The sequence below is a fragment of the Hippopotamus amphibius genome, chromosome 7 (assembly GCF_030028045.1).
Source record: "Hippopotamus amphibius kiboko isolate mHipAmp2 chromosome 7, mHipAmp2.hap2, whole genome shotgun sequence".
NCBI classification, from domain to species: domain Eukaryota; kingdom Metazoa; phylum Chordata; class Mammalia; order Artiodactyla; family Hippopotamidae; genus Hippopotamus; species Hippopotamus amphibius.
Window position 1 is genome coordinate 41,690,250 of NC_080192.1, and position 13,049 is coordinate 41,703,298.

At 35.3% G+C, this 13,049-nt stretch overlaps 1 protein-coding gene across 7 annotated transcripts in view; it reads left to right on the forward strand.

Annotated features, from left to right (window-relative positions):
* The window catches only part of OSBPL8 (oxysterol binding protein like 8), a 166,239-nt gene that overhangs the window by 120,501 nt on the left and 32,689 nt on the right, over nt 1-13,049 (forward strand). For all 7 annotated transcript variants that reach the window (XM_057741091.1, XM_057741092.1, XM_057741094.1 and 4 more), the window contains 5 exons: nt 2,718-2,955; nt 3,565-3,749; nt 6,807-6,888; nt 7,185-7,283; nt 8,773-8,869. In XM_057741091.1, coding sequence (XP_057597074.1) covers nt 2,718-2,955; nt 3,565-3,749; nt 6,807-6,888; nt 7,185-7,283; nt 8,773-8,869 — 701 coding nt within the window. The remainder of the gene's footprint in view (nt 1-2,717; nt 2,956-3,564; nt 3,750-6,806; nt 6,889-7,184; nt 7,284-8,772; nt 8,870-13,049) is intronic.

Sequence of the window (13,049 nt, forward strand, 5' to 3'; positions counted from 1 at the left end):
CAGCTTACTAGCTATGTAATCCTAGAGAGATGTTTTGTTTTCTTTTGCTTGAAATCTATAAAATGCCAGGCAAGTATAAATAGTGGGAAGAAAAGAATGACATAAACAACCAAAGGAGAGATGTCTTAGGGTAATATAGGGTCAGGAGAATTTAGAGGATGAAAACATAATATCCAGCTAGGGAATCAGGGAGAGGAGCAATATAACAGATTTTACCAGTAAGTAGAATCAACATATCAACATGTTCATTTGGATATATGACAGAAAATGAGCTAGGAACTGATGATGCAGAAATGAGGGGGGATGGGAGCCTACCTTCCAGACTTAGAAGCTTCTTGGGTGTAAGAGAGAGGAAATGGCTGAAGTTTTAAAAAATTACCAAGTTTTAAGCCTGAGTGACTGGGAAGATGATGGTAAAATTTTTAAGAGGACCGTATTTGGGAGCTAATTTATTCAATATTAGACATGTTGAGGATGCAGTGGTCCCAGGACATATAGATGTAGTCAGCCAAGCATTTAAAAACATGAGTCTGAAGCTTATTCTTGCATGCATGGGAAGTCATAGAATAGAAATGATGATGCGGTCTTGAAGCTAGATAGCTTGCCAAAGGGAAGAGAGGATAAAACAAAATAAAAGAGAAAATAAAAACCAGATTGTAAGAGATTAAGGAGAGACGAAATGGTAAGAAAGCAAAGACAGGAATTTTAGACTACGTTTTAAAAAATGTATGATTGTAAAGGAAAAAAATAAGTATTCTAAAAAATGAATTTCTATTTGAAGTTCTCTGATTAAAATCCAAATATAAGATTTTGGAAGAATAGAGACTAAAATAAGAATCAAATAGGACTACTGTGCTCTATTACTTATCTCAGCATTGTTAAAATATCAATTATTATATATAATGGCTCCATGTATTCATTTGTGAAGTACTTTACAAATTTTTTATACCAAATGAAACCCACAGATACTTTAATAAATAAGAAATTTCTAAAAAAAAAAATTTGATTCTGGAAGTGATTTTTTTTTAAATGTTTCCTTTTTGTGCAGATTAGTAACCCTAATCTTATAAGTAAAAATAAGGTGAGGAGGATGTCCCTGGTGGTGCAGTGATTAAGACTCCACACTCCCAATGCAGGGTGCCTGGGTTGGATCCCTGGTCAGGGAACTAGATCCAACGTGCATGCCGCAACTAAGAGTTCACATGCCACAACTAAGGAGACTGCTGGCTGCAACTAAGGAGTCCATGTGCAACTAAGGAGTCTGCCTGCTACAAATAAGACCCAGTGAAACTAAATAAATAAATAAGTAAACAAAATATTTTTAAAAAGAATAAAGTTGGGTATAGTAGCTTAACAATTTCAGGCTGTAGGTTTCATTTCCTTAATGTGAAATTTCCATTTCCAGTTCTCCATGGATTTTTTTTTCAAGGTGAAGCCTATCATTCAAGTATTAAATTTGTATAATTACGTTATACATTTTCTCCTTTTATCTTTAGACTTATTTTGAGTGACTTTGGAGACCTTTATAGGTAGAAAGTCATAATTCATTTGCATTCACTTGAGAATCTAGTGGTCTTGATTTGAAGCTTTTCTTTAGACCAGAAGTGATAGGTTGATTCCAGTGATGATGTTTGTAAAACTAAGAAAAAAAATCAGCAAGAAGTAGTCTAGGGACTTCCCTGGTGGTGCAGTGGTTAAGAATCCACGTGCCAATGCAGGGGACATGGGTTTGAGCTCTGTTCCCAAAAGATCCCACATGCTTCGGAGCAACCAAGCCCATGCACCACAACTACTGAAGCCCTCGCACCCTAGAGCCCATGTGCTGCAACCACTGAGCCTCTGCATGCTGCAGCTACTGAAGCCTGTGAACCTAGAGCCTGTGATCTGGAACAAGAGAAGCCACCTCAGTGAGAAGCCTACGTACTGCAATGAAGAGTAGCCCCCACTCACCACAACTAGAGAAAGCCCATGCGCCACAGCGAAGACCCAATGCAGCCAAAGATAAAAAAAATAAAAAAGGAAATAGTCTTGGGGCTTCCTAGGTGGCACAGTGGTTAAGAATCTGCCTGCCAATGCAGGGGACACGGGTTCGATCCCTGCTCCAGGAAGATCCCACATGCCGCGGAGCAACTAAGCCTGTGCGCCAACACTGTTGAACCTGCGCTTTAGAGCCCGTAAGCCACAACTGTTGAGCCCATGTGCTGCAACTACTGAAGCCCATGCTCCTAGAGCCCATGCTCCACAACAAGAGAAGCCACGGCAATGAGGAGCCCGCGCACCACAACGAAAAGCAGCCCCCACTCACCGCAACTAAAAAGGAAGCCCGTGCACAGCAAAAAAGAGACCCAACACAGCCAATAAAATAAATAAATAAATTTATTTTTAAAAAAAAAAGGAAATAGTCTAAAATTTTGCTTTTGGAGAATTTTAGACCTAGAGGATAGAGACGCAAAGAGCTCAGGGTGTCATCTCTTAATATTTTCTGGGTTTTAATTTAATTTTTCTGTGCCTCCATTTGTTAATCTGTGAGGTGAGAGTCATAATTTTACTTATCTCATAGGGCTATTCTATGATTAAATGAGTTAAACTGTATAAAACACTTAGAATTGTGCCCTATACATAGTAAATTCTCAATAAGTGTTACATATCATTCTTATTTATAAATTAAATATTCTTAACTTCCTTTATTCTTCCTCCTAATAATTCTCTCCCTTAAGGTTAAATGACAGTGAAATTGAAAGACAGCATTTTAAGGACCAAGATATGTATTCTGATAAATCTGATAAAGAAAATGATCAAGAGCATGATGAGTCTGACAATGAGGTGATGGGGAAAAGTGAAGAAAGTGACACAGATACATCAGAAAGGCAAGATGACTCATATATTGAACCTGAGCCTGTTGAGCCTTTAAAGGAGACTACCTACACTGAACAGAGCCATGAAGAGCTCGGAGAGGTAACAGTCTGTGTTTTTCAGAAATTTTGGTTTTCTGATTCTTGGAAATTTACAGGTGAAATTGAAGGTATTTATATGACCTATTGCTTATTTTCCTGAAAGAGAATAATATTCATATAATGCCTGTTTTAATTTAAAAGTTGCATACATATGAAATATATCAAGATTTATAAACAGCTCAACATATATACTCATGTAAATACCAATATGTTCTATTAAATTTAGTTTAAATTTTCTTCAGGTTTGTTTTTGGAATAAGATACTCCTTGATGCTATTGCCAGATACAAAGTAAATTATAGGGTTACATGAATTTATAATTTTCTTGTTATTGCTAGTGCATAGAAGTAAACATAGTATAAAATAATAGAGTATAATTTTTTTTGTAATGGATTCTTTGTATATATCATTCACTTTGGTGTCTCTTGCAACTACCCTTTTACTAAATTGTATAGCTGTTGACTTACTACCTAATGGGTTATTTTCACATTTTAAGAATGCTTGGAATAGTCTTATAGAAAATTCGTATTTTCACCGTTAGCTCTCTTATCTACATATCTATGTGTCTGAAATAAATATAGTATTTCAGCATTTTTTGTAAATTGCTAAAGGCAGGTGAGGCTTCTCAAACAGAAACTGTGTCAGAAGAAAACAAAAGCCTTATCTGGACACTGCTGAAACAAGTCCGTCCTGGCATGGACCTCTCCAGGGTGGTTCTGCCTACATTTATTTTGGAACCCCGTTCTTTCCTGGATAAACTTTCAGATTACTACTATCATGCAGATTTCCTATCTGAGTAAGTAAATTCTCATTTCTTAAAATAAAAGACACTTCATGGTTTTAGAGTACTAATTTCAGTGGTAATGCTGTACCAAAGTCAGGCTTTAAAGATATACTGTTCTCTCTTCTCCACCACTTCTATAGTTGACCTTAATAAGAAGTGTATTTAATGCTTTGCTGTAATGTTTCCATTTATGAGGTCAAACGGAGAGATCACAAGCTTGAGAAAGACAGGAATTCTGCCCCTGCCTTGACAGCACTGCCATCACATGCTCCCTGACCTGTGCACTGACCTGACACAGGGAGAGCTGGTTGGCATCCTTTGTTCTTCTTCACCTAAGTCCTCCTTCAGGTCCTGTCCTGGGGCTTCTGTTTTTGTTTGTGCTTATCCTCTCTGCATGCAGTGAGGCATGTGCAGCTTATCCCAACCAGAACATCCTACCAAGTGCTGGCATGTGGCATAAATCCCCACTCTCATCTTTCCTTTTCTTCCTGCCAGCTGATCCTGGGTGTAATTGTGAAGAAGGCAGGCATAAAAGAGGTGGAGGAGGAGCTGCCCACCTCTTTCCTAGCAGTTTCTTGGAGAATCATACTTTTCCGGGTTTCACTTGCTGCCCCCATTCCAGCAGCAGTTTCAAAGCGCTGTGTTTTCTAAGATACTAGGTTCTGGCCCCGTGACCTGATTTTTAGATTCTGCATCAGATGCAGTATCTGTATTCAGTTTATTATTTGCATTGTTAGTCTATTAGTTGCATTAATAGAAAAAAAAAAAGCTGATTCAAAGGATAATTGGTAAACTGGGGGAGATTTTTGCAAATTAAGCCATATTTTAGGGAGCTTAAGTCATACATGAAATGTTAAGCTCCCTAAAATAAAAAGGACTTTTAGTGAATGAAAATGATCAATAACCTGATAGAAAAAGGAGTGAAGGAAATGACCAAGCAGTTTAAAAATGAAGTAATAAAAAGTCCTTAAACATGTAAACTTCACTTAAAATAAGAAAAGTGCAAATTCAAACTGTAATAAGATCTATTTTCCATCCATCACATTGACCAAAAATCTAAATGCTTTTAAGCCCCAATTCTGCTTCCTTTTATGTATCTAGAAATTTATTTCTCCCAGAATATGAGGCAGGTTCCTATGAATCACAATAAGATCTGGAGAGGTGACCATTTTCCCAGATTGAAAGGTTGCATTTCAGGCAGCACACACTGTTGCCAGGGTTGTGTGGCACTCGTGGACTGCTGCTGGGTCACACATACTGGCACATTGCATTTGGAAGGAGTCTGGAAGTATTTACCAAAATTATAAATGCCTTCAATCCTTTGATCCAGTAATCCTGCTTCTGGGAATAACTCCTACAGATACAGCTCCACATGTACAAAATGACATATATACAAAATTGTTGCGGCAGGATTTGGAATAGCAAAAAGTTAGATAATTCAAGTGTCCAGCCACAGTTGACTGGTCAAGTGATATATGGTCATCCACACTAAGGAAGAACTCTATAAACTGATTTGGAGGGATCTTCAGGATTATGTGTGTGGGGGTGAAAAAAAAAGCAAGGTATGGAAGAATACATTTAGTTTGCTCACTTCTTTTTTTAAGAAAAAGACTACATATTTATATTTGCTTCTTTATATTTCAAGAAAACTGTATATAAAAAGCAGCTAGGGACTTCCTGGTGGTGCAGTGGTTAACACTCTGTGCTTCCACTGCAAGGAGAGAGGGTTAGATTCCTGGTTGATCTCTGGTTGGTCTGGGGGATTAAGATCCCACATGCCCCGTGGAGCAGCCAAAAAAAAAAAGGAAGCAGCTGAAAATAAAAAGTTGCCTATGGGAAGTTAAGTAGTTAGAGTATGTAGAGATGGGGCAATAGCATGACTGTATACTTCTTTATATTGCTTTGAGGTTTGAACTATGCAGTCTACGTATATGTAAAATTTTACATAAATTGTGTAGTAAGAGACTTTAAACCAAAAAAGGAAGAGAGCAATCAGAGGGATGTTAACTCCTGAAAAGTTCAGTGTTTTCAACTTGGCACAATTGTCAGCAAGCTTAGGCCTAGCTTCTTCCATCTCACACTTCATCTTCAAAACCCACCACATTGGGCCTTCAGACATGCTTGAAGGGAGTAATATAAATAAATTGTCATAAATATAGATATAGATATATAGATGTAAATGTCTCAGAGTTCACTTCTGAAAACACAGTCAGTGTTTTGCAGTGTTCATAGCAAACAGCAGAAGGGCAAGGGAACATGTGAGTCATGGCTTTAAAAATGCCTCTTGTAAAATGAAAATTATTCTTTGATTATGTGTTATATTGGTAGAGTTAGTTCATTCTGGAAATTCAGTTGATAGCACATAGGGGTGGTTGAAGGCCGAAGATGGGGTTAAAACCTTTTTGGTTGGTTTAAATTATTTTAAGTCTTTCATATTTGTGATTTGAAACTTCTGTTTTGAACTAGGGACTAGAAAGGCATATAGTCACGTACTTTAGGGAGGCAATTTGCATGGAAGAGGCTAATATCAGGCTGTTGAGCTACAGAACTCACCAGCTACTGTTGATCTCTTCTAATTAACATAAACCGCTGAGAATAGACTAAATCAGGTCAACGTGGTCCTTCTCTTTCATAAGGGACTGAAGACTTCTAATGAAATTATGAATGCTTGGCCACTGCCCCATCATTGCAAATGCTAGGGATTGTGCAGTGCTTGAATCTCAGAATCTATTTTTATTTTTTTCAGTCACAGTTTCTCACAGAACTCCTAGCAACATGTGGGGTTCTACAGAACCCCAGTTGAGAAACCTTGATTTAGAAAGTTTCCAAAAACTACTTAAGCAAATACCTGGGCAGTATATCAAAGAATAGGAAAAATGGGGAGAAAAGTAACCAAGTTATGAAAAATGATTCTTTCAAACTGATTTACATGGTTGTTTTTGCCACCTATTTTAAAAATGAATTATGCTTTCCAGTCATATCTCATATTCAATTGTTGACTTGATTCATATGAGGGAGAATTTGTGATATATTCTGTAAAATTTTTGCATATATTATTTTGTTTTTTAGGGCTGCTCTCGAAGAAAATCCTTATTTCCGTTTGAAGAAAGTAGTAAAATGGTATTTGTCAGGATTCTATAAAAAGCCAAAGGTAATGTTTATGTTCTGCTTTCTATAGCCTTGTATGTGTTCTTTATTCTTTATGTTATCTTTAGATTATTGATTAATAATTGCATTGCAGGGCCTCTTTTAGTTAGCAAAATTGCACAATACTTGGTTATTTAGACCTGTATTATGATTGAAGTCATTTAATTTTATTTCATGTCACTTTGGGAAGTTTTATAAGGATAGTTCCCAGATGATACAGTTAAGCCTATCTTGACTGGTTTAAGTTAGTACTTTGAATCTTCCATATTTATAATTTGAAACCTGTATGCTTTTTACTAGGGACTGAAGAAACCTTATAATCCTATACTTGGTGAGACTTTCCGTTGCTTGTGGATTCATCCTAGAACAAACAGCAAAACTTTTTATATTGCTGAACAGGTATTAGAAATGCATGTTATAGAAATAAAATTTATTTGGAAGTTATTGGGTTTTTTTATAGAAAATATTAACATAGTAAACTCACTGTCGATTAACCTTTCTTATTAGTGAACATTTGGTAAAATTTTAACCTCTTTTACTGACTACTACTAAATACCATACTCTTAAGTTACATACTCTTTTACAGTCATGGAATCCTGTGATCAAAAATAAATCTTTATTTTTCTTGCTCTGCCCCAGCCCCCACCCTTTTTTTTTTTGGACCAGATACTTCAGTGGTTTCTCAGTTCCTAAATCAAATTTACACCCATTTCTCTGACATTCAGGGTCCTCCATGTCTTTCTAAATTTATCTCAAATTACATGCCTTTTTAAGCCCTCCACAGTAGTCAAATCTGAGCATTCACAATTAGATAATCTGACATTGCACTTTTTTGCTTCATTATTTTTATATTTAATTCTCCCACCCCAATATTTCTTCCCAGCTATTCTTCATCTAAACAAATCTTGACCTGCTTACCTTTCATATACAGAGTGTAAGGAGGATGAGAAAACCATGTGTTATTTGAAAAACCTTCCTCTTCTGAAGAGGTTTTGATATACTCCTCAGATTGAAACCACTTATCTGTGTTAATTTTTTAAAATTAATGATTATACTTGTCTTGCATTTTAGTTCACTATAATTCTTCACTAAGTTGAGAAGCTTGAGAAACGTTTAATTGGTTTTAGCTTTGTCTCATTTCAGGAAACATAAGATGTATACATATTGAAATATTAATTATTAAAATAACATACTTGTTAAAGCTTTTGTTAGTTTCCTACAGTCTGTTCAGTAATCGACATGAAGGATAGCCACTGTATTAGTTATTCATTGCTGTATAACAAATTCAAAACTTAGTGGCTTAAGGCAAGAAACATTTATTATCTCATACAGTGAGGTCCAGGAATCTGAGAGCTGTTTAGCTGGGTAGTTCTGGCTCGGGATCTCTCCTGAGGTTGAGGTCAAGATGTGAGCCAGCTTTGCAATCATCTGAAGGCTTATCTGGGCTGGAGGATTCTGCTTCCAAGCTCATCACAAGGCTTTTGAGAAGAGGACTCAGTTCCTTATCACATGGGCCTCTCCGTAGAGTTGTTCACAACATGGAAACTGGCCTTTCAGAGCTAATGATCTGAGAGAGAGAAAGGCACACACACCAGGGTACGTGCTTCATTATAACCTAATTTCAGAAGTAATATTCTAGTACTTCCACACAAACTAGCTTAGGTACTGTGTAAGAGATGTTCACCTAACAGTGTGAATACCAGAAGTGGGTTTCCTTGAGATACATCTTGGAGATTAGTTACTACAGTCATCAGTGTTTACTGTTACTACTTACCAAATGTTTCTTTTCATTCATTACTAGAGTATATTTTTAAGACATGACTTTTGATAATATCACAATAATATGCTTATATTATTATATTTTAATGTATTTTCCTGTGTTCATTAGGTGTCCCATCATCCACCAATATCTGCCTTTTATGTTAGTAACCGAAAAGATGGATTTTGCCTTAGTGGTAGTATCCTGGCTAAGTCCAAGTTCTATGGTGAGTTTACTTGTGTCTCAATCTATGCACTTTTCTGGGAGGTAGTATTTTCTGGTGAGCTTTTATACAGACAATGTATTGGGCCGTTTTCAGCAAGGAATTTATATGTCGTTTTAAGTATATCATTTTTACTTGGATAATGACCTTTCTTTTTTTATTGTGTTTCTTTGCTCATTCATAAATAGAGATATGACTCATGTTATTATGTAAGTTTTCATCACATATGTGTAAATTTACTACAAACACCACTTATCAAAAGACAGAATAATATGTATAAATACAGCTGATTCACTTTGGTGTACCTCAAAAACTGGTACAAGAATATAAAGCAATTATATTCCAATAGAGCTTAAAAAAAAAGAAAGACAGAATAATGATTGCCCACTATAGCCAACCATTTTAGTCTATAATGGTTTTCTGGTTTTTTTGTTTTTGTTTTTTGCATTTAGCTCTATTGAAGTTTTTTGTTTCATCTCAAAGTACCTGAGGGGTAGATGTTTTTACTTAGTCTTTGAATAGAGAAAGAAAGAATCCAAATACAGTTAGAATACTTAGTCCAGGGTCAATCAGTAATGATATTTAACCTTGGATCAAATAACATACTAATAAAAACTTTTGTAAATACAAGGGAAAATAAATATGTACAGTAGGGAACCTTAATCTAAAACCTGTGATAATTCGAACAAACAAATCATCCCTTGATGCTTGCTTTCTTTGGGTTTTGGTTTTGATTTTGATTTTTTTGCCCAGTTTTATATTTTGCTTGTTTCAGAGGGTGATCATTTTCTTCTGAAGATTACATACATTTGGGTTATTCCCTCCCAACTGCACCCTCCATCCCCCCATGCCCCTACCCTGACTATAGTGTAAATGGCTTTTGTGAATGTGTGTTCTACCCTTGTAGAATTTTTATTGGGTACCAGGCACATAGCCCACTTTCTGCAGTTACTTCAATAGCAAGCCTTCTTTTTTCTATGTTATAGTACATATAGTTGTATATTAATATCTGTTCTTTTCTAATTTGAAAGAATTTACTCAATTCAAACTTTGTAGGGACAATTTTTGGTAACTTCCTCATTTCTTCTTTGATATTGACTTGCTCATATAGAATCTTTTTGCTAGGTGAGTTTGATAGTTTATATTGTTTTAGGAATTAGTTCATTTTCTTGAATCTAAATTAAGCTAAGTGTAATGACATCTGGGCAGAGTACATTCCTTTTAACAAGTAGTCTCTTGACATTTTGATGTACTGAATTATCAGTTTTCCTTTGATGGTTTTTCCTTTTGACATCACAATTAGAAAACCCTTTCTCACTTCAGCTTATATATAATCATTCACTTACATGTTCTCATATTTTTATGCTTTCACTGCTCTTTAATTTGCCTGGAATTTATTTCTCTGTATATAGTGTGTGTGAAGTGAAGCAAGATCACAACTTTCTCTTCCCAAAAGCCAATAAATTTTCTCAATGCTTGATTTATTTATCACTCGCTTTTAATGCCATTATTTTGTATTTCAAGGGCTATTGATCTGTTTTTTTCTTGTACCACTAGTCTTTGCCCTAAGAACCATTTATTTTTAAATGGCTTTCTGATATTCCATAGAGCAGATAAAATGTAGGTGCTTAGTCATTTTGCTTTGGGTTGAATAATTTATCACCATTTGGGAGAACTGCTCTTGTTTTTCAAATAGTATGCATAAACCATAAATTTCATAATCAGAGTATTAGTTAAAATTTTGGAATCTTGAACCCCAGTATTGACTTACAAAATCAGAATCACTGAGCTCAAGAATATACATTTTTACAGTCTCCTCAGGTAATTCTAATGTGCACTAAAATCTGAAATGGCTTATGATATGATGTTAAGTGAAAAGCAGAGTACATTATGCTCTGAGTCACTCTGCTTTAAAACATGTATACATTCATGTATAGGAAAAAAGATGCAAAGAATTATATCAAGATTTCGTGATTAACCTGAATGATGGAATTATGGGTAATTATCTTTGGATTTTTTTCAACTTTCCCACAAAGGGCAAGTATTTCCTTTAAAATAAGGGAATGTACAGTTATTTAAAGATATAGTATGGTATATATAATATACCATATATTGTATAATAAAAGAGAAATGATTTTATGGTATACCAATACATGTATAAAAATCTATGTGGTTTTACTGTGTTAAAAATGTATGTGGATAACAATGTCTGAATAAGGTTCTACTAGACCAGTCCTTCTCCTCTGGACATCTGGTCCTAATACAGAAAGCAGCTATTAATACCTGAAAAACATTAAAGAGAGAGCAATTGCAGGCAAATTCAGTGGGAAGTCCACAGTCATAGGACAGAAATTACACAGAATGAGTTGTTTCCATGGCTTTCATCGTGGGTCAGGTACAGTTAGCAGGATAAACTGGTGGAAATATTGCAGCCTTTCTGGCCCAGGGAACCAAACACTAAATTTGGAGAAACCATGGCTGCTAGACAGAGAACAAGCCCTGAAAAGGAAAAGAGCCAGAAAGAGGGATCCCAGATTCTCTCTGCCCACCCCTCTGGCTAAATCCAGAACAAAACTGCCACCCAAAAAAACCAAAATTCATAAGGGTCGAGTTCAACCAGGTAATTGCGTGCTAAGACAAAGGAGCAATGTTCATTGGAGAAAAATAATAGAATTCTGCAATAATAGAATTGCAGAATATAATCCAAAATTACCTAACTTAAACACGTAGGAAAATGGAACATAGTATCAAAGGAAAAGAAAATCAACTGAGACCAACTGCAAGATATAGTGTTGGAAGTAGCATGCAAGAATTTTTAAGTGGCTGTAAGTGCCATTAAATAAGTAAAAGAAAATATGGTCACAGTGAATGAAAAAAATTGGACAGCTTAGAAGAAAAAGATATATTTTAAAAATCAAATAGAAATTCTAGAACTGAAAAATTCAGTATTTTAAATTTAAAGATTCATAGAGTGAACTTTACAGCAGAATGGAGATGATAGAGAAGAAAATAAGTTAACTGGTAAATAGATCAGTAGAAATCCACTGTGGGAAACACGGGAAAATTATTTTAAAAAATGAACAGAGTCTCAGATATCAGTTATATAGTATCACATGATCTAACATATGTGTTACTGCAGTCCCAGAAGGAGAGAGAAAATGGAACAGGAAAAAAATGAGTTGATGACCAAAAGTTTTCCAAATTTAACGAATTAAATTTACACATTCAAGATGCTCAAAAACACCAAGCAGAATAAACATTAAGATGGCTAAGCCAAGACACTGTGTACTCAAACTATGAAAGCCGAAGATCAATGGCAAATCTTGAAAACAAAAAGAGAAAAGCAATATAATACATTCAGGGAAACAATGATTCTATAAAGGCTAACTTCTTATTAGATTCTGTGAAGAACTTAGGAAAGTGAAACATCTCCATAGTGTTGAAATAAAATATTCTTCAAGTCTAAAGTCATTTTCAGATAAAGTAAAACTAAAAGAATTTGTTGCCAGAAGAGTCATACTACAAGAAAAGCTAAATAAAGTTCTTCAGCTTAAAGGTAAATGATACCAGATAAAAACTCAGATCCACAGAATGGACAAAAGATTGTAAGAAATCATAAATATCTGGCAAATACATTTTTTTCTTACTTTTTCCTCTCAATTTGTTTATAATATATATTAATGTTCAAAACAAAAAATATTCACATTGCCTTGTGAATATTATAGCATATGCAGTATAACTATAGCATAAAGGCTTAAAGGAGAGTGGGCATACAGAGTGCAAAGTTTCTACATTTTATAAAAGTGATTAATTTAATTGTAAGTGGAGTGTGAAATTTTAAAGATAAATATTTGTAGTCCCTAAAGCAGTTGGGGCAGTTTTGCCTCCTAGGAGACATTTGGCAATGGCCAGAGACATTTTGGTTTTCCAGTTGGGATATCCAGTAGGTTGAGGCCAGGGATGCTGCTAAATGTCCTACAATGCACAGGACAGCCCACCACAACAAAGAATTATCCAGCCCGAAGTATCAGTAGTGCCACTGTTGAGAAACCCTGTCTTAGAGCATGTGCGTGTGCACACGAGCATGCACATATCCACACAGTAATGACAAGCATAGGTAAAAAGCCAATAAGATTATTGAAATGAAATTCTAAAAAAAAAAAATTCAAGTTATTTTTTAAAG